Source organism: Strongylocentrotus purpuratus, unplaced genomic scaffold, assembly GCF_000002235.5.
Source record: "Strongylocentrotus purpuratus isolate Spur 01 unplaced genomic scaffold, Spur_5.0 spur5_scaffold_21, whole genome shotgun sequence".
Taxonomy (NCBI): Eukaryota; Metazoa; Echinodermata; class Echinoidea; order Camarodonta; family Strongylocentrotidae; genus Strongylocentrotus; species Strongylocentrotus purpuratus.
The window spans coordinates 13,204,065-13,228,086 of NW_022145607.1; the positions used below are offsets into that span (position 1 = coordinate 13,204,065).

The following is a 24,022-nucleotide window of genomic DNA, read 5'->3' on the forward strand; positions in this document are numbered from 1 at the left end:
GCTGCCCTTTGAGGGGAGCGAACACTGGATACCACCGGGGCCCGGGAGGCGTGAATCAAGTCCGAGGAGCCCTAAACAAGCAGCTAGCTGGTTATCCACTAACCCTAGGGTGGGTATTGTATTTATTTACCACACTCATACGCTGGAAAAGGGGGGAAATGATAGACGAATCTGATGTTTGTTTTGAAAATCGATCTTTGTCGGATGATTGGGGAAGTAAAAACGAAGATGCATATTACCTGTTGAGTCCTTGAGCCGCGTAATGAACCAACAAAATGACCTTCAAGGAAAGTCAAAATGAGCAAGCAGTATTCCTTACAACGACAAGGACTACTCTTCATGAACTCTTGCAATATGACTCGTGTTTCTGGAGGTTGTAGTATTGGCTTTATCCTTTATGATTCATCCTCATGCATCTGCCATTAAATCCTGAATATGAAACCTCAGTTTCGAAGGCTCTGCCTTTGTCTGAGGTAGATGATACTTTATTTTACTTTGCATACGCCGGGGCAAAGGCCTCTGTTTTAAAACACCTTTCAAGGCCTGCACAAGATAGTTAAGGGCTCATTAGGCATGTGAGGCAAGCTCAAGAGCTTGGTGATTTCATACAAAGTATTTTCTTTTCCAAGGAAAGGTGGTGTATCTACTCGCCTCTCTTTTTACATAGCTTTTGGCGTGGGCATTTTGATATTGTGTTAGAGAAAGAACCAATCGGCCGTATCGCAAATTAACATCCAAATAAGAAAAACAGTACTGCTATAGAAATGAAGATTGTTATTGTAGTCATTTATATTTTATACACTTCCGAGAATACCCAAAGAACGCGAGAAACAACCAAAGAAACCCTCAGCTAATGCCCGTTGGAATTGGAACACGAAATTGCTTAAATAAATAAATAAATAAATGGCAAACATGTCTTCTAAATTTACAAAAGACAATAAAAAAGGAAAAGAAAAGAAAATGCTTACAGTTCTCTAAGGCTGACCAGATTCCGGAAGCAGTCACCACCCTCACACCGGAAGTGATTCCGCGATAGTCGACTGAGAAGAAATAAAATGGAGAGAGAGAGAGAGGAGAGGGGTTGATGTTGGGGGAGTTTTCAAAATGTTGTTATAATGGTTATGCAGAACTCAAAATTGTAGGCAAACCAAGCACCCACATATTGTAAAGGCTTATTATAGCACGGTGTATCAAATGCACTGAACCCTCTAGCCAATTAAATTCATGTCTATCAATGATATTTCGGGTGTCATTTTATCATTTTCTTTTATCAATTAATTTTCACTTATGTCAGAGTAAAAGAAAAAAATGGAGCTGTACCGAAAAAGGGGGTGGGGGGGGGGGGGGGTGTCGAGTCCTTTAGACTCAGTACGGCATATTTCATAATCATGTTAATTGTGCTCTTTTGATAATGTTTTCAAAACAATGGACTAAAACAAAAATCAGTTTCATTGATATAAATCAGACTCCCAGAGCCTAGAAACAGGAACAATATGTAAAACTCATTATATTACGAAACATTATGAATAATTCAGAATATAATTCCGTAGATGTAGCACACAAAAAGATTGTATATCATGTTGTTACATTATTGATTAGCAATCGTCTCGATAATTATGTCAATACTTACAGAAGAGTAAGTTTTTGGAGGTTGTCGAAGTGCGCCGCTGTAATGATCTCGATTAGATTATCCGATAGATCCCTAGAATTAAAACAAAATAAACATAAAATGAGAAGATAAAAGTGCCACTGAAAATGCTTTTCGCAAATACATTATTCCGCCTTGTAGAAAGTTCAATATCAGTCTATACTACTGGTGGTATGGTAACATATGCATGGCTGGGGTTGGTTTATTGTAAACTAAAGCTCCCAAGATCTTTTTCAAGAATAATATATAATTCATACAGTAATTGCAAGCGGACTTCCTGATAAGCGACAAATTTAAATTTCAGCGGACGTGGAGAACCTCATAACAGAATGCATTTTTTTTTTGGGGGGGGGGGGGGGGTAATCCTCAGGCGTCCGCTGGTGGCATTTTCACTGTTTTGAAACTCTTTCATGTCTTATGCTCTGTGTTGTCATTTCTATTTTGTTTATACATGTACCAGTAAATTAAAACAATTAAGGAAATAACAAAATAAAATAAATAAAATTAGGAAAAAAATCTTCCATACGACTTTCACATCTAACAAAGATAGTAATATATACGAAATTTCGAGAATGACCTGTGTTAGAGTTTATGTGGATAGAGAGCACGGTAGTGTAGAAAGAGATGAATAACGGGGAAATATATATACTTACAGCATTTCCAGGCTCGTCGTGTCGTAGAAGACATCTTCGTCCATTGTTTGCATTTGATTGTGGGTGATCACCCTGTATAGTGATGTAGAGAGGGAGAGGTAGTGAGAGAGAGAGAGAGAGAGAGAGAGAGAGAGAAAGAGAGCGAGAGAGAGAGAGAGAGAGAGAGAGGGAGAGAGAAAAAGGGAGGGAGGGTAAGAGAAATAAACAAAAAGAAAGATTGAAAATAGAGTTAGTAACAAAACATATAGAGGTTCAGAGTGTGGGTAAAAGAAAAAAGAAATATGAAAAATTAAGAGAGAGAGAGAGAGAGAGAGAGAGAGAGAGAATCACGTCAAAATTTGACGCAGTACTTTCTTTTATAGTGTGAAATAGAAAAAAAAGCTGATGAACTGATAAGATTAACAAAGAAGGCAGCTGGGAGATCCTCATAATGAGCATAAGTTGAATTATGTAGACTGATAAGTGGAATGATTTGTTTTAATGTTCTATCGATCACTCCGAATCATTCTTATTCTCGGTTAACGTGATTGTGTCGGGAATACCTACGGTTATTGGTATTATTCATTACTTATAGCCTTGACGATACGCTTGGGACAGGATGTTGTGAACTTGGTGACTTAGTGAAAGTTAATTGTGTTGATCTTCTACATATTCGGGTTTGAAATCAACGAACTTGTAGGAAGCCGAGGAGTAGAAGGTGGAAGAGGAGGAGGAGAAGGAGAAGAAGGAGGAGAAGGAGGGGGAAATGAGGAGGAGGAAAAGAAGAAGGAGGAAAGGAGGAGGAGAAGGAGGAGGAGGAGGGAGGAGGAGGAGAAGAAGGAGAAGAAGTAGGGAAATGAGGAGGAAGATGAAGGAATGGAGGACGATGAGGAGGAGGAGGAGGAGGGAAATAAGGAGGAAGAGGAGAAGGGGAAAGAGGAGGAAAACGTGGAGGAGGAGGAGGAGGAGGAATAAGGTGAAGCTTCAGATAAACTAACTTCCTTATACATAAACAGAGAAAAAGAGAGATAGATAGAGATAGATAGAGAGAAAGAGGGTAGGGTTGAGAGAAAGAAGAATGAGAAAGAGACACAGGCAGGCAGACAGACAGCCAGAGAAAGACACAGAGAGATAGATAGAGAAGGGGGCAGGTATACAGACATACAGACAGACAAACAAACATACAAAGACATGGGTATATAGGATGCAGGGGTAATAGTTTTTGATTGGCATCATCGCCCTCATGGGATGAACACATTACGTGCCCTACTCAATCTCGGTTAATAAAAAGCGCCAATATTGTTTAAAAGCGGATGCCTTGGGACTGTAATGTTTGTGATTCACCGACGTGGTCTGATTTCAAATTCATATCACCCTTCAGCTAGTGTGATGCTTCAAGAAAAATAAGTTTATGTTTTAAGGCGGGAAAATTCCGAGGAGAGGAAATTAGGAAAGGCATAAAACGTGCTTGCATAGCGGCATGCGTAGACGTGTAAATTGGAATACCTGTCAGTGCAACGCACAAACTATTATAGCATTGACGAAAGAAGTTATGGAAAGTGAAAACATGATCTTTCATTAATATTTTCACTGCGAGCTTTGATTCTTTTGATTTAATCATGAAAGAGTCGTAATCACAATTAAAACATTTAAGTAACGGTCGTTGAGTGATTCAGACACTTGATCTTCAATGTACAGGTTGAAGAGTTCGAATCCGCGCCCAATACGTAATAATATTTAATAATATTTAGTTTTTATATAGCGCTTAATACAAATGTCTCTAAGCGCTTTATAAATATACTATTACCCCGGTCATTGGATTGAGTGCTTACCCGCACACACTGTGTGCACCATCTCTACTCCCTGGGGAGCATTCCAGCCAGGCGTTACTTGACGCTCAAAAACTGTTTGACCAACAATGACGGCCGCATCCAACCGGGTACCCATTTAACACCTGGGCGGAGAGTAGCAAGTGCAGGTTAATATCTTGCCAAAGGACATTAGTGCCGTGTCTAGATAGTTCCATCTTAAAACGATTTGCCTCTCTCAATCCAGGTGAAGCAAGTGGGCAACGGCTAAGAAATAATACCCGAATTTGTTTTTTTCAGGCAGTTCCAACAGCGCTTTTTATTCCAACATTTAATACTTACGGCTTATCTGCCGTTAATGTTAGCCTGCTATAAACGGGTTTTTATATTGGAAAACCTTGAGCGCCAGTGGGTGGCAGATTTCAGCAGTGTACAAGAATCACTGAGAATTATTATTGCCTTTCACGTGACACATGATATAAATGCATTATAGCCTCAAGTTGCAAGTCTTGATATTTAATTCCATAATCATTCAATCATTTGATACTGCACCATGTTTTTCATGAAATGCAAATTGAACAGCTCGACCACATGACTACAAAATGAAAGTATGATGGATGAGTCTTTTCTTTGAGAGAACATTCACGCCGCAGCATTACGAATCTTCAATAATTATATGCATTATGCAGCTGGTTATATTCATTTCGGCATTCTTTGAAAAGGATTTATTGTACTTCATCATTAAGTCATAAGTCCTAATTCGACTTTGTATGTCGATTGTGATACAGACCACATGTAAATCAGAGCATTTAATTTGTTCATCTACATGTATATTGACATGTACGAGGTCTACTGAATGATTCCCCATCAAGAACGGGGGTTGGTGAGGGAGGGGGGGGGGGGGAACCAGACGTACTTCCAATTGGAAACCCTTTATAGTAAAGAGTCCGGTGGCAGTTGCTCCGGGCTTCATTCCTCAAACATAACAAAGACCCGTATTTTACTCAAATCTAAGCCCACCCCTGGGTATCATTTTCAATTAAAAAAAAAAAAATCTTAAATCGGATTTAAACGCAAAAGTGTAAGTTTAAGTTTTCTTTTGTTAAACATGATCTGGTCTGCAGGGTCGGTTTTTCACTGAATTAGTACAACACGGTCCGTAGTGTTTGAGTAGCGTTGCAATTATCGGGTGTTAGCTTAGGTTTAGGTGTAGGGTGAGGTACAGTGTTTGATCCAGGGTTTTATTCAGGAATTTCGTTAGTGCAGGAGCATGGCATGTGGGTTCCAAAACCATGATCAGCCCTTTAAATTTTTCATTTTTGCGACATTGTGCCCACCCCCTTTAACACAATTCTGGATCCGCCCCCTGGAAGTTTTACTTTGAAATATTGCAAAAGGAATGTGGCTGGCATCCTTTCTTCTTGCTATAATCTTTCCAAAGCAGTATTAACATGCATTATAGATCTGAATTACAGATCAGGATTATAGACCAATAGTATAAGAGCAGGATTGCGCGGGGTGTTATTTGCCTGTTGGATTTGGGATGTATGACTTCCAGCGTGTTAAAGAGTGAAGGAGGTAAAGAGTTAGAGATGAAAGAGTAGGATGAAATGATTTTGTTCCATCTTTTAAACTTTAAATGTCAAGTACTCGTGTTTATGTCTTCGCCAAATCTTCTCCATGAGCAGAAATGCTCACAGGGAAGGCTTTAGGAAGTAACATCTTCTTTTAGAATGAGATCACCGCGACTCCCCACTCAAAGCTCAGCACGAACACCATGAAATTACTAACATGATACATTGACAAACTTTATCACCCATCGCTGTCGGATATTAATGATTAAAGATTCCTAATAATCATTGCACAGCACCAAGCTCGAGTATCACACAACATGTTCAAAAATGCGTAATGCGATATGGTTGCGCGTGGCCGTTGAGCGTGTGTTTTGGCGGGAAGGGCATGCATGCATCCATGAGAGCCCAGGATCCAAATAATGCTCTTGGTCTACAATGACTTTCGTGCAATGACCCCAAAGGCATCCACTTTCGCGGGAGAAAATTATGTGTTACATGATATGAAACGTCCTCGAATAAGACATCGTGTTTTGAAGAAGCAGCGGCATGACTGAATAAAGCTCGACTCAAGCTTCATATCAAGCAGGTACATTATAAGGGCGAAGTTGATACCAGGTACTTGATATTATAAATGAACATGATGAACATGCAGTGTTGAGGCTACAGGAGCCACGTTCCCCCCATCGTAAAGTTGAAAATGATGAGAAAAAAGAGGGAAAAGGAAAGGAAGAAGGTGATGAGGACGAGAACAGAAGACGCCTAGACTACATCTCGTTCCCCCTCCTAGTTATATGTAGTAGCCTTGTAAATTTGCATTTTACTTTCCGAGTAAGACCCATGCGCCCTCCCCAAATCGTGCAAGTGCCCCCTAAAATGAGCAATTACACGCTACGCCGCTGTGAACATACACCCACATGTTGATTCCTTGTTTACAAGAAGGACATATCAGAGATATGAGGAGTGTTGTTGGTAAATTATTCAGTATAGTGCTATCATTATGAGTGGGACTAAAAGAGGCAAGAAGGGATCGAAAACCTCTCATCTTCTTATCCCTCCAATCACGTGACTATGAGCCGGAGGCTATCTTGATATGAGGACACTACTGACATCCGTACATCCGCTCATCTTGTTCATGAGGGTTTACAGCCGACGCAAACGACAAATAAACTGATTTGCTGGTAGCTAAGAATAGAGCAAGGAAAGAAAGAGAAAGTCAACTAAGTATTTTCTTCGGTGATGGCGTGGTGGGAGGAAATGGATGCCTGGGAGGATATTCTATTTTTCAAGAACTCTTTCTGGAAGTGATTAAAAGAATTGCGTAAACCCAAAGGGAGGATGTTGCTTTTTGAAATTTACTCGTTAAAATCCCTGAAAGAAATTGCGGTATATGCAGGGCTGTTCGATGATCATTTCACTCCCTGTCCTTGGAAGGATTACCCCTTTCAAAATTAATTTCTGTTTAAGTTATTGTCAACCACCCATCGTTAACACAACACAGCCCCCAAACGTCTCTTTTTACCATAACCCAAAATAACGCATTCGCAATCATCATCACCTCCTCCGTCGCAGTGATAACCTCCACCACCACCATTGCAACCATTGTCACCACTATTGCCATCACCACCGCCACTACCACCACCAAGATAATCACCATCAACACTGGCTCCACCACCAGAATAACAATCACCACCACCATTAACCTAATCACCATCACCACCACCAGCACCAAGATAATCCTCGCCATCTTCACCACCACAATCACATTCACCACCCATCACCACAATCATCATCACTTTCATCCGAAACTTTCATCATCACTTTCATCCAAATCTTAACTACAACCACCATTACCACCACCACAATCGACTTCACCTCCACTTGAATCATCATCGCTACCAAAATCATCATAACTTCTATCACCATCGACATCTCCACAACCACCATCACCATCACCACACACCACCACTACCATAACAATCATCGGCACGACAATCACAATCGTTACAACCATCACCATCATTTCAATCGTCACCATCATCACCACAATCATCATCGCTTACTACCATTTCAACCATCGCCTCAATCACCATCACCATCACCACTACCATCACTACTACCATCACCACTACCATCACTACTACCATCACTACTACCACCACAATCCCCATCACCACTACCATCACAACGTCATCATCACTACCATTCGTAAGCATTGCCATCATCATGATCATAATGATGATGCACTTTCCTTTCAGAAATGTGATGCTATCATCCATATATCATTTGTTATCAGGTTGCACTTACAATTCTCGAAGCATGGTCAGATTCTTGAAGCTGTCGTCATGGAGATGCGTGATGCGATTATCCGACAAATCCCTGCATCAAAGAAGCATGTATAACTTTACATATTTACCATCTTAAAGATTTGTGTGATCTTCTGTTAATAACGGGTGTAGAGTAATGGTCCATAATTCTGAATAATTCTCTTCAAAATCACAGAAGATGGTGATACCAGATTTTGTATCATGTAATCTACTTTGATTTTCCTTCTGCGCTATGGTATCTAGTATTTGACACGGGCACATGCAGTTACAAATAAAAAACGATTCATTGAAATTAATAGACATGAATATAAATTATGATTTGAATATATAAATGATTATGGTCGCTGGATATCTGTATTTGTGTGGGAAAAGTTGAGTGCTTGTGATGTGATTTATCGCTCATTCTAATTAACCAGCAAATTATAGCTTTGAAACGTCTTTTGAAGAATAGAAATTGAAAGATTTTCTCCTCCTTCCCACCCACGATTTGATACCCTCATATCGAACAAAAGAAGAAAAGAAATTTGCATCTCGCGTCTATGTGTCAAATTACTAAACAGATAAGAAAAGGAAACACATTCAAGCCCTCTAACGTTGATCTTCAAACCCACACAAACGACCGTCGAACTAAATTGGTAATGTAGACGTCTCTTAACATCTACTTCATCATGAATTCCAAGTACTTTTCGTCTCAAATTCGATGAGATATTTTCTACTAATAGCTGAAAGACAGACCTGTTTGAATGTTGGTCGAAATCGACTACATTTCATCTTCATAACTTAACCAGTAACCTTCAATGTAAACTTGAGATTTGGAGCAGATTGTTGGGAAAATATCCAACATTTTAAAAAGAAGCTTGTATGAAAGATAAAACATGAGCAATGATACTTACAAATATAAAGTATCGGCTGGAAGCGCCTCGGGGACTCTGTCCAGTTGTTTTGATGTGCATGCTATTTCCAGCCCCATTGGTTCGCCTGATTCCCCAAAAAGTGGATCGGCAAAAGCGCTGGGGTACACGTCTTGTAGCGATTCATAGTAGTCGAAATTAACCATCGGGTCCTCGTGTAGGAGAACACATCGGCATACATCCGGGTATGTCCCCGCATCTGAGGAAACAAATAAGTCTTGTTTTTAGATAATGAGTAACAGCTAAACATGATTATCTACATATATATTCAGCTAGAAGTCTTTAGCAGGCCGTTTTCAAAAATGTATTGGCTAATGCCTTAAATTCAACACTTTTGAAATGATATATTCCGGAAATTCTGCCCTAAAATATAAAACGACCCTTTCAGAAGAATCGAACGAAACACAAAATACTAAAGGAATTCTACTGAATTGCCTGTTTTATAAGATCGAGAAATCATATATGAAAAAGATAGCAATCGCCTTCACAATCTCCATTGACTTTTTTAACCTTCCGATTAACCATGCGATAGCATTTTTGGGGTCTTTCCAAATATAATAACCTTATGTGCGAGTGGCGTACGAGTTGACTCCCCTCTTACAAATATATATTTGTGAGGGAAAAAAATGATGTATTATATTCCTTTTTCTTTTTTAAAACAGAAGGGGGGGCTGAAGTGGCCTTTGGATACGCCCCTGTACTTACCACACGCTGGAGGTATGAAGTCTTCTTCCTCAGATGAGTCGTCCTGCTTGCCCTGGTCCTTGAAGGTATATATACGTCTGTTTATATCATCAACTGTTATAGATACAAAATAATATGACATTGTTTAAAATCAATGTTTTTAAGATTTTCAGGTGATTTTAATAGTTATCATATTGACTTTCTCGTGTATTAACGAAAATTAAAGGCATGAGTTAAAACGAGCACACCTAAAGCATTTCAGCATTTTGTAGTAAAAAGTAGTAACATGAATTCATGTAGTATCACAAATACCTGGTAGGAATTTATTCCTTGAAACGCAGCGCGCGTGACAGCTGCACTGCTAAAGCCGTGGTAATTATGCTGCATTATTGTAGAGCGCTTAGAGACTTCTGATAAAGTAAGTGTTAGGCGCTATATAAGCATTATAGGTATTATTAAATACGACAATAAATCATTTATAGATATGAGAACAAGGGAACAATGTTCGCTTCCACTATTCTCCAACGTATCGTCTATTATATATTTGTGCAATAGACAAAATGTTTTCTTATGCATTTGGCATGTAGGGATTCAGTTACACGAGGTAATGTATCGTATATTTTCCTATTTTTTTTTGTACGTGGGCTTCTCGCAAAAAAACCCGCCTTGTCGCAAAAAAATAAAACCATACAGCTTTGCTCTTCATAAAGTTCATGCACCGTGTTTTGGTGTACCTATATTGTCCGTGATTTATGGGAAAAGAGCATCAAAATAAATACGTTTAGATTAATCAACCTTCTGATTATGGAAATTCCATTCATTTGTTTGTTAGATATTACTCCAAAATCTCTAAAAATAAGAAAGTTTTGACTCTAGCAAGTACACGTTTCATTTATCTAAAACAGAATGTCGCCATTTTCATACCACATTCATATGTTCCATCTTTTTACAGGAGACGTTCCTGATATTACCCGAATGGCTATTTAAAAAATAATACTTTCTCAGTAAAAAAAAAAAAAAGCTAAAACTTATCTAGGCCTGTTAGTAGAGCCAGTGGAATTTCGTTTTGAACTATCGTTTCTACCTGGAGCAACCCCGTAATACTCCCTAATAAAGAATAAAAAGAAAAGAAAAAAAAAGAAAACTTGGGTAATATTTCCGCTTGTGGACTTTGATTGATAGCTAACAGAGAAAAAGGCTTAGATACTGTAAAGCGGAAATGATAAGTTCATGATCTATTTGAGGTTAATCAGGTTTTAAAGCTCCTCGTATTCTCTTCATCCATCACGTCTGTGTACATGAAAATAAGGGTCGGGAAACTGAAACCAAACGTCATCTGCAATATCTTGCGCACGCAAAAATATCGACTCCGGAATCCAGGGCGGTCTCTATTATCATAACCAATCTGGAACCGATACTGTGTCTTAGGTTCGATTGCGTATCTGTCGCTAAAGCGACCGGTGATTCTCCTGACCTTAATAATCGTGTTTTTTGGGGTCTCTTGTGAGTCTATCCATTCCTTCTCTCTCTCTCTTTTTTCCCTCGGTCAATCGTCCTTCCCCTTACTTTACATCCCTCTCTCTTTATTTTTGGCTCTGTCATGTTTTTCTTGCATACAAACGAACACACAAACCCACCCTAATATACATCCACAACCCCACACACACGCACTTGTACGCACACATACACACGTACCCCACACACTCATTATATATCTTTGTCTACTGCCGCTGTATTTACACCTTACCATTATTTTTAACTATACAGGTGAGAACTGTTGAAGACATGTTTGTTTTCTAATATACTTTAATTTTGATAAAATTTCTTTTAATTTCTGTGTGTATTAATATGTTGCGCATTTTTGAATAACTGTTCCCAATACTCAACCTTCTATTCCAACTACCTATCTATACATCTCTCATGTTTCTCTCTTTTCCTCTCTTTCTCTCTCTCTCTCTCTCTCTTCCTCCCTCTCTCTCTCTCTCTCTCTTTAATTCTCTTGTCGAACTCTTGCATATACATTCCCTCCTGCATAATTCCCTCTCTTTCTCTCTCTCTCTTTTTCTTTCCCGTTCCCCTCTCCCCTCTCCCCCTTTCTCCCCTCTCCCCTCTCCCCTTTCTCCCCCTTTCCCTCCCTTTCCCTCATCCTTCTGTCTTGCATGTCTTCTGTTCATTCACTCAGCTTCGCACCGAGAAATTTTTAAGCCCGTACGATGAGACTTGCCGAATAATAGCCGAACAGGTCGCCCCGTTTAGATTTAGATATCAGTGCTGAAAATCAACACCCTTCCCTACGTCACCACATAACATTCTCCATAATTCTCGATGTAAGTTAAGACATCGTGATATGAAAACCATTTCGCTTACCCCTACCCTCCGACATTGTGAGGCTGCGATGTCCTATTAAATTATGATAAAATAAATTTCAATCATAGTCTATATCCTAACGACATGGCTACCCCTTCGCAAAAAAAGTCTCTACAGTTTCTTTGATCTTCCGTAAATCATTTCTAACATTGTTATGTATCTGTTTATATCTATTTGAAACAAAACCTCAAGTTTTGTTTGCAATGAAGAAATAACTACAATAATAAAAAAGCAACTAAATGACTGTACATGATAACTAGTGCCTTTTTGGAATAATAATTTAACTCTGGAGCCTTATCATGGCGGCTGAGCTACAGCCGAGGTATTATGCTATGACATTTGTATCAACCGCAGTATAATATATTCATATAAATGATGTATTATCATTATCATACCATTAAATGCATTACATATTTGTTGTGTTTTCTGATATTGTTGCAACATATCCAATAAGCGACAGGCCTCTTTTTATAATATATTTATTCTTGTTACACGTTCAGACTTCATCAAGCCGTAAAAACAATTCGCTTCCCTATATCTTCCGCTTTTGTGACGTAGCGACGTCCAATTAATTTAGGATGAAATAAATTTCAGACATACCCTTGTAATACGTTCATAATGATGTGGCTAAGTCTTTGCAAAGAATCATAGAACTACATTTACATTAATAGTATACCACTATAAAACACGATTAAGAATATCTTCTGGAATTATTTGGATGATGGATTAACGTTTCCTTTGTAGTTTGCGAGATTGTTTCAATGCTCCACTTTCTCTAACAAACAAACATACAAAAAGAAGGATATTAAAAGGTAAGAGGGAAACAAACAAAATAACAGAATGCGAAAAGGCAAAGATAATGGAAGTAGATGTCGGTATTAATTTCGTATTCATCAATAAACAAGAGTGGGCGGAAAGCCGCGGAATGTTTCTTTCAAGCGGCACACCAAAGTCAATTCCATGCATAAATTACACGCTTCTGTCACTACTATTATTCCCAACAATTTTACATGACTTCATGACTTTGTTTTCTGCGTTTTCCACCTCCCACTCGCCATGTCACAGTGATGGGATGCGGTCTCGCTCTCCCTCCCCGCACTCAACTATGAAAAGACTGGACACCACACATGTGAACTACTACTGGGTTATGGCAGAAGTTTATTTGCTTCTTACAAAATGCTAAAGCAGGCCAATAATATAATTTTCTGCATGTTGCTTTTACACAATGATGAATGAATATAAATGTATCCCAAAATAGCAACGAAAACAGCTGTATTAAAACTTTTCGTCTTGCCCTCATCGGAGTTAATCATAAGAATGAACAGAAAGCTGAAATCAGACAATATACATTTGTAAGCGGAAGCTAAAGGATCATATAAATATATATATATTTTATAAATGCATGCTTTCTTCGGCTTAAACCACTGAGCTGTACACATCATTTTGTCATTTCTAGATGCCAAAGTGAGCTTTCAACAAAACGAAAAACAATAAATGGACTTTGCGAGGTATTCGCTGGATTTCATGCAACGTACCATTATTATGGCTATCTGCCTTCATCGTGGATTCTTGTTTAAATTGAATGAAATTGGAGTTCTGCGTTTGGACCCGCATTCTAGGAACATTAGACCAAATAATAGTAATAGCCTTCGCTTGCTTGACCTCGAAATGCAATCTTGGCCTGCGCAATATACGATGACATGCCGGTAACCATGATATGAGAATGAATATTAATAAAGTAAACACTGATCAAAGTGGATCGGTTTAGAACAGACAGAGAGAGAGAGAGAGAGAGAGAGAGAGAGAGAGAGGAATTACCTCTACATAAAACGCAAGCAAGTCATACTTCGAACACATTGCGTTAGTGTCTGTTTATTTTTCTCAATGAGTTTGAAATATTATCGAAATAGAACAAGAAAGATATTGTCATTAAAACATTCATTGTGAGATTGAGATTGTGTTATGAAAAAAAGAGAAAGAGATCGAAATACGGACTGTCATGCGGGTACGCAGGGGGGGGGGGGGGTGTTTTGGGGGTTAACCCCCCTCAAGTTGTTCTTTAAAAAAAAGAATGAATACCCCCCGGCCCTACTGACAGAAATATCGGTTGGCGCGATTTCATATTTTTTCAAACACCCTCCTTGAAAAAATCCTGCGTACGCCACTGCGGACTGTAAAGCCCGAATTCACAAGGAGGTTTGTCGACAAACCTAGGTTTATGTGCGTCATATGACGCGTTTTTACAAACCTAGTCATATGCCGCACATAAAACTAGGTTTGTCGACAAACCTCCTTTGTGAATTCGGGCATAAGAGTCCATACGGCTCAGTGAAAAAACATTGTTTTGTTTTGTTTATCAGAACATTATGCGACCGTCAATTCATGTATTCAATAAACGCCGCCAAAATAATTATGTTACAATGCTTTGCAATAATCAACATGTAGAATATCTTTTTAATGGCAACTCTTAATATAGTAATTTGATGAAAAATTCTTCGGGGACAAGGAATCGTCCCATTTTGACATAAGTTTTATCCATCGGTTTGATCACAGACACGCCGTGTTAGTATAGCTTGGCATAGTCACGTGATCACGCCCCGTAAATCGGTCAAACACGCCCATATTTGCCCGCTATCCCCGCTGATTTCTAGAGGTAAAAATCATTATAGGTGGCTATCCCACCCGCGAATTCATCCCATGCTATACCCAATATTAGGGGAAGTATCTTGATTCTGTATATTGGGGGGGGGGGGGGGGGGGGGTGGAGGGGCCACGATTACAAAAATATCTCTTGGATGCAAAAATGACCAGAAGGGTGCCGCGACTTTCTCTTTTTAGGAGAGATAGATAACGTAGATAGAGATATACAGAGAAAGAGAGAGGGAGAGAGAGAGAGAGAGAGAAGGAGAGGGAGAGGGAAAGGGAGAGGGAGAGAGATAGAACATGAAATAAAGAAAGAGATAGATAGATAGATGGATAGATACAGATATATGAGATAGACGGGGAGAGATTGAGAGAGAGAGAGGGGAAGGGAGGATGGGAATGAGAGAGGAGAGGGAGGAAGAGGGAGGAAGAGGGAGAGAGGGAGGGAGAGACAGAAACAAAGAGAGAGAGAGAGAGAGAGAGAGGAGGGGGGGGGGGAGGGGGATTTGTTGGGGAGATTCTTGGACCCAAAGATAGGTCTGCACTAAAATAAATCTGGAAAACAAATTTGTCTTTAGAAATAGAATTTTAAAGAAGCCATGAAAACACTTTTTTCGAATTTCTAAAAAAGGGTTTTTAAAAACTTTGGAACCCTTTCATCATATTTGAATACATTCATATTATGTACATTATGTTCGTATACTTTATCTATTCTTCATCTATGGAGGGGGGGGGGGGGAAGGAAATCTTGTTCTCTTTTTGTGTGTGTGTGCAGGAGTAGAGTTACATCATAGATTTAGTGTCTTGGTTATTCTTCAAGATCCAGGTTTTTATTTAAATGGAGAGCTTTCCCATAACCTTCTTCCTCATCCTTTCATCTATATCCGTAAATAAATCACTTCCAAGTCTCAAGAGAGCAAAATCGAAGAGATGTTGTTGTTGAACGGAGACTGGATAACGTCTTTCTAAAATCGGCGATCCCAAACTTAAACTACGGCCTAAATACATCGCAACGGCGTTCAATTTTCGGTCGATCTTACTCTGGTTTTTATAGGAAGCGCTCTTAACAGTCACTCGAAAGCGGACTCTTTAATCGCGCATCTTTTAATCACTGGGCGAGTCATTCGATCCTCTGGCTAACTTACGTTTGCGTTTTGAAGGGTCGATTTTTATCCCCCGCTCTCTCTCTCTTCTTCTCCCTCTCTCCGTAATACTTTTTCTCTCTCATCCTCTCTACCCCTCCCTTCCTCTCTCTCTCTATCCCACCCTCTCTGTCTGTCTGTTTCTCCTTTTCTCCCCACACACACACACACTCTCTCTCTCTCTCTCCCTTCCACCCTTTCTCTCTCTCTTGCTATCTCTCTCTATTTCTCTTCCTATCTCCCCCTCTTTTTTCTTTCTCTCTCTCACTCTTTCTCCCCCTCTCCCCTCTCTCTCTGTCTCTCTCTGTCTGTCTGTCTCTCTCTGTGTCTCTGTGTCTCTTTCTCTCTGTGTATCTTTCTCTCTGTGTCTCTCTATGTGTCTCTCTCTTTCTCCCTCTCCCTGCACGCGCCGCGACCTAAATTCCAGGAGTCGAATAACCGAAATTAATGCAAAGAGAACATAGTGAATGACGCGAAGGTGCTCAAGAATTGACATCATTTTAAAAGGAGAAATTAAGAGATTGGTAAACTATACTTCCACGTTCCCTTAGTACATCAAGAAATAAACTCTGAAGCCCATGGCAGAAGATTATTTTATGCAGTCATTTTGTGTATGTACAGTGTAGTTGACAAATTTATTCGAATAGAAGCAACAACTTGGCGCTGTAGAACTGTATTAATAAATATATTTACCGACACCTTTAAGTTGACTTTAACACATTGACATATAATCATTGCCAACATTATCTTTATCAAAATTCTGAACCGAATAAATTCAATCTGAGCATCATGTAACCGAAATTAAACCGGAGTAAGGGTTAAAAGTGGGCTAGTACACGGATAATGTTTTAATATCTACTCTAGATAAGAGGCTGGTGTGTAGTGGTGTCGTGTTCTTGTGGATAAGTGGATAGACCATGTGGTGCGGGGTTCAAATACCGGGCGCTCCACTAACGTCCTTTGGCGAGGCACTTATCTACCATACATTTTTATAATTCGTATACAAAACTGTATTCCTCGTGAATTGTGCAGCTTCATTGTATGAGAGAGAGAGAGAGAGAGAGGGAGAGAGAGAGAGAGAGAGAGGGAGAGAGAGAGAGAGAGAGAGAGAGGAGAGAGAGACAGAGAGACAGAGACGATACAACTTACTCGTCGCATTCTTGATTCTGCCTCCATGTATTACATAACATGTACACTAATGTGGGTCTACAGTTGCAATCAGTGATAAATTTCGTGGAAAGAGAACGCTGCTTATCATTAACATGAACGCAATATATATAGTTTACTGGCACTAAACGGAAGAAAATAGTGATAAGGAGTGAGAGGGAAAGAGAGAGAGAGAGAGAGAGAGAGAGAGAGAGAGAGAGAGAGATAGAGAGATAGAGAGATAGAGAGAGAGATAGAGAGATAGATAGAGAGAGAGAACGAGAGAGAGCCATGCAGATATACATTGAACTATACAACGAAGTGGGGAACTAGAGGAAGCAACAAAAAAACACCTGCAACTTACTGCATTCTTCATCGGACTCGTCCATCTTGTTGTCGCAGTCGAATATGCCATTGCAGATCGCTTCTTGAGGGACACACTGTGTGGAGTTGATACATGGAAACCATTCACCACAGTGAGCATGAGGGTCGCTTGTCATCGGAGACTGACGACGATAGCGGATGAGGGAAGGGGCATCGTCGAGATCGTCGCCTAGGATGCAAAAGTGGAAAAAACGATCATGGTTGTTAGAGTAAAAAGGCAGGAGAGAGGCCGGGGGAAGTGAGAGAAGAAGATAGAGAGAGAGAGGGGGGAAGGGTTTGAAGATAGGGAGAGAAAAAAATGGGGTGATGGTAAAATATAGAGAGAAAAGAGAAAGAGAGAGAGAGAGAGAGAGAGAGAGAGAGGGGAAGGGTTTAAAGATAGGGAGGGAAAAATGGGAGAGATGGTAAAATATAGAGAGAAAGAGAAAGGGGGGAGAGAGAGAGAGAGAGAGAGAGAGAGAGAGAGGGGGGAGAGGGAGGGGAAGGGCACATATTGGGGTGGGTACTGGAAGCCTTATGATGAGTTGGGTAAATTATTGTATGTACACAAATGGGCCTAAAATATAATCATTGACATCAACTGTTGCATAACCGTTTATGAGTGTATTAAGAAGAAATGAATGTGGTAATAGAAGATTGAAAAGACGAGGAGAGAGAGAGAGAGAGGGAAAAAGAGACAAAGAGGGAGAGAAAGAATGATATATAGAGAGGGAGAGAAAGAATGATATAGAGAGAGAGAGAGAGAGAGAGGGGGGGGGGGGAGAAGCAAAAGACAGGAGTGGTGTGAATACAGAGCAGTGTAGGTGTGTGTAATGAGATCATACACAAAACACAAAACCACTGCACTTAATGAAATTGAGTCATCATTAGACACAAAGTGGAACCACTCATCCGAACAAGGTATATATAAAAAACAACCTCGTAACCACATGTTACAAATTCAATAAACCATCCCCCTGGTATCTAATATCAGGAAATATCAAATTATGCGACATGCCATCACCGTTGTTTTCATCACGTAACCTCTGTTGACAGGGTAGTCATTGCACGATTTACAATAAAGCGAGCTCTCTTTAGTCACCTGTACGCGCGATCCAGCTCTGTCAACAAAACGCGACCCGAATCAGAGCGCAGCTATATGCTCTATCCAAGATTTATGAACACCAGCCTTTGACCATAACGGACAGCAAAGAAGGGCATCATTAATAACTCTTATGAGGAAGAAAATCACGATAAATATGGTTCTCTGGTGTATTACACTCCAACGTTCCATACTCATCTTTTTGTTACATAATTAAGTTCAACCTCATATACTGAGCCCCCTCCCCCTAAATAGCACAGATTGTTTCGTCATGTTCGTATTGTTTCATTATACTTAGACCTCAAGGTGATGTTCTTGCGATATATCAAAATCGAAAATTTACGGTAATGAGAATTAAATATATCAAATGGGTGAAGCTAATAGCATCGCAATAACTAAAAGCTTTTAGTAAGTCAGTTAAAACCAGTGACAAGAAGTTTTTGCAATAGGCACATAATCTTGAAACAATGACACTTTCATTATAATAATTGTCCCACTATTTCTTATTGTTCACTGAAACGGATTTTTTTCATGACGGACATAATCAAGAAAAGAAAAGCACTAGCGTTTGCTCTAAATTTCAGTGTAATCCATCACTTTTAGTCATCATAAAGAAGGTCCTTCATATTTTGCAAAGCCTCATAGGAAATTATTCCTTAACAAAAGAAATCTCATTAACAAAACACGTTGCCATCGCTGTAATTTATTTTCGCTATTCACAAATACAATTCAAAGTAATATGATCACCTTGCAAGGGGAGAAGGAAGGAAGATAAAAGAAAACGCGAAGGCGTAAGAACAAAAAAAAAAACACACGAAAAGATGAAGGTGATAATTGTGTAACAAAACTACTATATTAAACAAAACATGCATGGAAGCGCGGGGGAAGCATATTAGGTCCACTATAATGTATAATCTTTCTGCTGTGCCGCTCAGTTGTAAGAATAGAGAGAACAAGTGTAAAATGTAGCATAACTAGTCATGCTAGGGAGATTTATTAAAGCTTTAGGGGATCAAGTAAATGCATATCTTCCTCGTTGAACTTATTATACAGATGGAAAATGGTGTTAGGGGAACAATTGAGTGGGTTGAAATTGAGCCAATTTACACGTGAGATAAGTAGAAAGACATATGATGGTATATATATCAACACGTTATACTGGATAGGTAATACGAACGATAATTTACACAAGTTCGCATTGGAGTTCCATGAATCTTTTCAAAGGTATGGTGAAAATATTATAAATGAAAAATAGTCACGGTGCTTTTTGATACATTTTTTTTCTTTTATTAAAAGCGCAATGGCAAAGGGAAATACTACCTCAATTCTACAAAGTTCATGTAATGTTTATATTGAGCTCGTATGTATATTGTTTGATTTTTTTGTTGTTTATTCGTGGGTTTTAATGTGATGTGTGCAACAAATTAAAAGCTTCATTATTTAATTATTATTATTATTATTATTATTATTATTATTATTATTATTATTATTATTTTGTTGTTGGGGGGGGGGGGCGGTAAAAAAAAATCTCAATAATTCTATATAACCAGTTTGATACTACAAAATAAATTTGTATTGCTTCATGAATACACATTTAATTGTTTATATTAAAGTATATTGTTTGCGTTAATTTCAACACGCCAAATGTAAAACCTTTGTCTGTAAGTTCCAATTACTCCATAAATTAAAAGTGAAAACTAAGTTTTTACAAACGAATTCTAATTTTGTAAAGGTAGATTTTTTAAACAAGTCGCCTTTATTTTTTTCTAGCAGCGGAGTTTGAGGGCTTGGGTGTTAATTCATACTTGAATATACCTATTTAAAAAACCCACACTAAATGCTTAAGTACTGTTTTTTCAATAACGTGCTACTATTACAAATATAATGTGTAAGTAAATTAGATTTAGCACCTTATAAAACAGGCTTTTGTTTCTCATGACAGGAACGTTTCAGCATGTTAATGGTATGGTTGTAATAGGAAATTTGTTAGTAGGCAAGACAGCAGTTATTTGTAAGTTTACATAACAAGTTCATGCCTAGTTCATGTAATAATTTTCCATAGCTTATACAATTATTGCCTGCACCAGTTTTGACCTAATTCAGTTCATTGAAATTCTGTGGCGCCATACGAGCGGCCATCTTAAAGCAGGGGAAATAAAATTAATGTTATTATTATCATTAATTCCATTTCTTTAACTTAATACTCCAGCCATATATTTTGTAAATGATAGTTATTTGTTTATGTTCATTTGTACGTGTAAATGTTTTTTATTTTCGGGAAATGAAACCAATAATATTTAACACAATAAGACCGTCGGTCAAATTTGCACTTTCTTCTTTATCTGAACTCTTCGTATTAATCATCCCCAATAGCTTCTCCAAGTAATCATCCACCAATATGTTTTTTGTTATTTTAGTGGCTTTATGAAATAAGGGATCATAGCGAAAACCATCCCCCAGCGAATAAATCCCATTTTTCCTCATACTTATACTGTAAGATAAAGTTGCAAGATCATGACATAGTATACGGTCGAGCTCGCTTTCCCCGCAGCTCACCCGAACCTCACCTCACCTCTTTCCTACATCAACACGTGGTAAAGCCACTTGAGGTGTTCCTAGCTGCCGAAAGCTTTTTGGCTTTGTAAACAATGAATTGGATTTCACCCAATTACTTCGACGTTCGTTCGCGCCAAAAAACCAAAACATCAACATTTTCGCGCGCCCCGGGATCACAAACGTTTCAATTTTGCACTCCTGTTTAGCTCACCTTTCGTGTGTTTGTAGTCTTTATGGAACCGGAGACGAGTCGCCCGATCATCGTTGGTGTGAATTGAGCATGGTATGAATTAGTGAAAACGCATTAAAAGAAGGCGTTTCTACAGGGGATTTGTTACATTCTCCTTGAGTGCACTTGGTTTTATGTTTGTCGAATTATGTGTTTGAATAAGCAAGGTTGTGTCCAGATTTTTTTTCTCCCCAGGACACACGCGGAAGGAAACATGGAACTATAATATGTCGTCCAAGAAGACCGGTATGGAGAGATTTACAAATTTAAAGTTCGATTAAGTAAGGACAAGATTTTTTCCACAAAGCATCAGCAGTTCTTATTCTGAAACATCAATCCCTTATGTTGAACAAAAATCAGTCATATAAACTGGTACCTGTGAGATATAGTTCTGCGTAGAAATTTAATATTCATATTCGAAAGACTAATTTCCTTCCTTGTTTACCAAGTTGAATCATGACTTGTGAACGTTTGTGTTAAGTGATGTCACCGTAACGCTAAAAACCCCAAAATATTGCACCCCATCTATCATACTAATTCTTCTTCGACGAATTAAAACCCGGATTCATGTTGTCAAAGCAAAATGACGGACAACCACGTTTAGGGATGACATTCAATTGCTTGAATGCAAATTCTTGCTTCATTTTTTCAATTTAATGGAGTAGGGCGTAATTGAATCGGTAAAAAAATCTCTTATGGACACACCCTGTTTGGCCTTTCGCACTCTCCTAAAACCTCTCTGGATACTTCAAGCACTGTACGTGTAAGACATGATCTGTTTGTTAGAGCGATCTGTTTGATGACAGACATTATCTTGTCACGTTTACCTGTTTCAGAGAATGAGGGCGAGAAATAGTCCTTGAAGAAAGAGAGCCCTGATGATGGAATAAAAGGAGAAACCTCCTTCGGCAAGGCAGGCGTCCCATTTTTAATGGGCAGGGACGATAAGAATTTTAACTATTATTGTGTCATGATAGTCATAATTATGGATGTGTATGGATTGTGTTTTTTTTCTTCATGATTTAACTGAACAAAATGTCTCTATATTAGTGCATCCACACAAAAAACATATCATTATCGATATAACTTGGATGCTGTCACAGACTCATGAGTGAGTTGCCAATTTGTCTTGTGATTTTCAAAGTTGTTTATGTTGTTAAACATTCATAACTTTCTTATTAGTTATCCGATTTTGCTCAAACTTTTTGTGATTGGTTAGTCTGATTTTGTTGCTTCTATTGAAAGTAAGTTATTTTTGGAGTGGACTGTCTTGCTCTTTATGCTATAATTTTAAACGAACACGATAGCAGTAACTTTAGAAGAAATCGACATGAGGAAAATGTAATAAGCTTGCACATCTCCTATCAAAATGTGCGAACATGACCCGTAATCAAAACATGATTTCTATCAGACATACCACAGGGAACTAAAATTGCCCTTGAGTTGATTCAACGAAAATATTTGCGATCGTGTTGAAGAGAATTGCAAAAACCCCCACATATATTTAAAAGAAATACAAAGGTCACGTCGTATCAAAATTTAATACGTTTTTAAAGTTTTGCCAATTCAATCGAAATCAATTCCGAGTCATGAAAACGATAGCTTATGGTACTACGTAAATGAATTGTTCACTGCAAGATGTTGGGGGTATAGAAGCGTCCACAATTTTGAATACATCTACGAACTGATCTTTTTATATTGTGTTAAAGGTAAAGACCAGTAATGGTCATGCGATTGCATTGTGAAAGAAACGTTGTGGAATCGATCCGAAAAGGTTGATCATCTAGCATCTAGCATCTGCAAGGTTCTGGAATCATCAAAATGATAAGAAATTTGGCCCATTCTTCGTAAAGTTACAAACACTATACACAGAAAGATGTATATGGGACTACCCTATATCTCTCACAGACCATGAGAGAAACAAATTTACCAAATATATGAATTAGTAGGCGGTTTCCCGGCAAATTTTTTATCATCATGTATTAGTCAAAACATATTCTTTCACATGATTGGTAATGAGAGCTTCCATTTCATTTTTTGAAATTGGGGCGTTTCCAAAACTGGTCTTTACCTTTAACCAACACCAGCTTTAAACCAAATATCTAAATACTGTACCTCTTCTTATGGTTTACAATTTCAACTGGGAGAAACATGTATACATTTTAATCAACAAACGGTTTGTTCTCTCTCAATGTAATGGTACGTATTACCATATTGTTCAACTCAATTTCAACTCAATTTATTTTGGTCAGCAAACAGTTTGTCCTCTCTCAATGTATATTGGTCAGGGGCGTACGCAGGGGGGGGGGGGGGGGTTGGGGGGTTCAAACCCCCCTTTGGTATTTTAATGTGTGTAAACCCCCCTTAAAAAAACTGAAACCCCTCCCTTTGTTTTTTTGTTTTTTTTAATTAAAAAAAAATAAAATAAAAATAAAATTATGCCCACGGCTATAAACGTAAAGTGACCTTACCCCCCCCCCCAACGAAAAAAAATGTCAAATTTTAAATTTCGAGACCAAAAAAAAATTAAAAAAATGTGTGCTTACCCCCCCCCCCCCCCCCCCCCCCCCCACCCCCCCCACTGAGCGACTTTTCAAATTTTCGGGAGCAAAATATTTTGGGCCAGATTTTAAACCCCCCCCCCTTGAAAAAATCCTGCGTACGCCCCTGATATTGGTACCTATTACCGTATTGTTCAACTCAATTTCAGAGGGAACACCAGGTTGAAATTATAGTAGAATATTGGCAATATATTTCATGGATGCTTATGTATATACCATTCTTACCTTTCGTAGCATTAGAAACCTGTGGAGTACCGAAGAAACTCGACACAACCACCATCAGCACTGCCCAATTCATGATAAACAGAGCGGAATTATTCACCACAGGCACA

The 24,022-nt window shown here is 38.7% G+C and overlaps 1 protein-coding gene and 1 long non-coding RNA gene across 3 annotated transcripts in view; one reads left to right on the top strand and one right to left on the bottom strand.

Moving 5' to 3' along the window:
* On the top strand, positions 1-24,012 carry LOC115928153. Its single transcript, XR_004065920.1, has 3 exons — positions 1-109; positions 9,560-9,667; positions 23,925-24,012. It is a non-coding gene; the product is annotated as an uncharacterized LOC115928153 (long non-coding RNA).
* LOC593212 (relaxin receptor 2) overlaps positions 1-24,022 on the bottom strand; it is a 46,360-nt gene extending 22,338 nt beyond the window's left edge. For both annotated transcript variants that reach the window (XM_030994998.1, XM_030994999.1), the window contains exons 1-8: positions 23,916-24,022; positions 17,244-17,432; positions 9,603-9,695; positions 8,880-9,096; positions 7,967-8,038; positions 2,302-2,373; positions 1,631-1,702; positions 969-1,040 (exon numbers count right to left, since the gene is read on the bottom strand). In XM_030994998.1, coding sequence (XP_030850858.1) covers positions 969-1,040; positions 1,631-1,702; positions 2,302-2,373; positions 7,967-8,038; positions 8,880-9,096; positions 9,603-9,695; positions 17,244-17,432; positions 23,916-23,988 — 860 coding nt within the window. In that variant the 5' untranslated portion in view covers positions 23,989-24,022. The remainder of the gene's footprint in view (positions 1-968; positions 1,041-1,630; positions 1,703-2,301; positions 2,374-7,966; positions 8,039-8,879; positions 9,097-9,602; positions 9,696-17,243; positions 17,433-23,915) is intronic.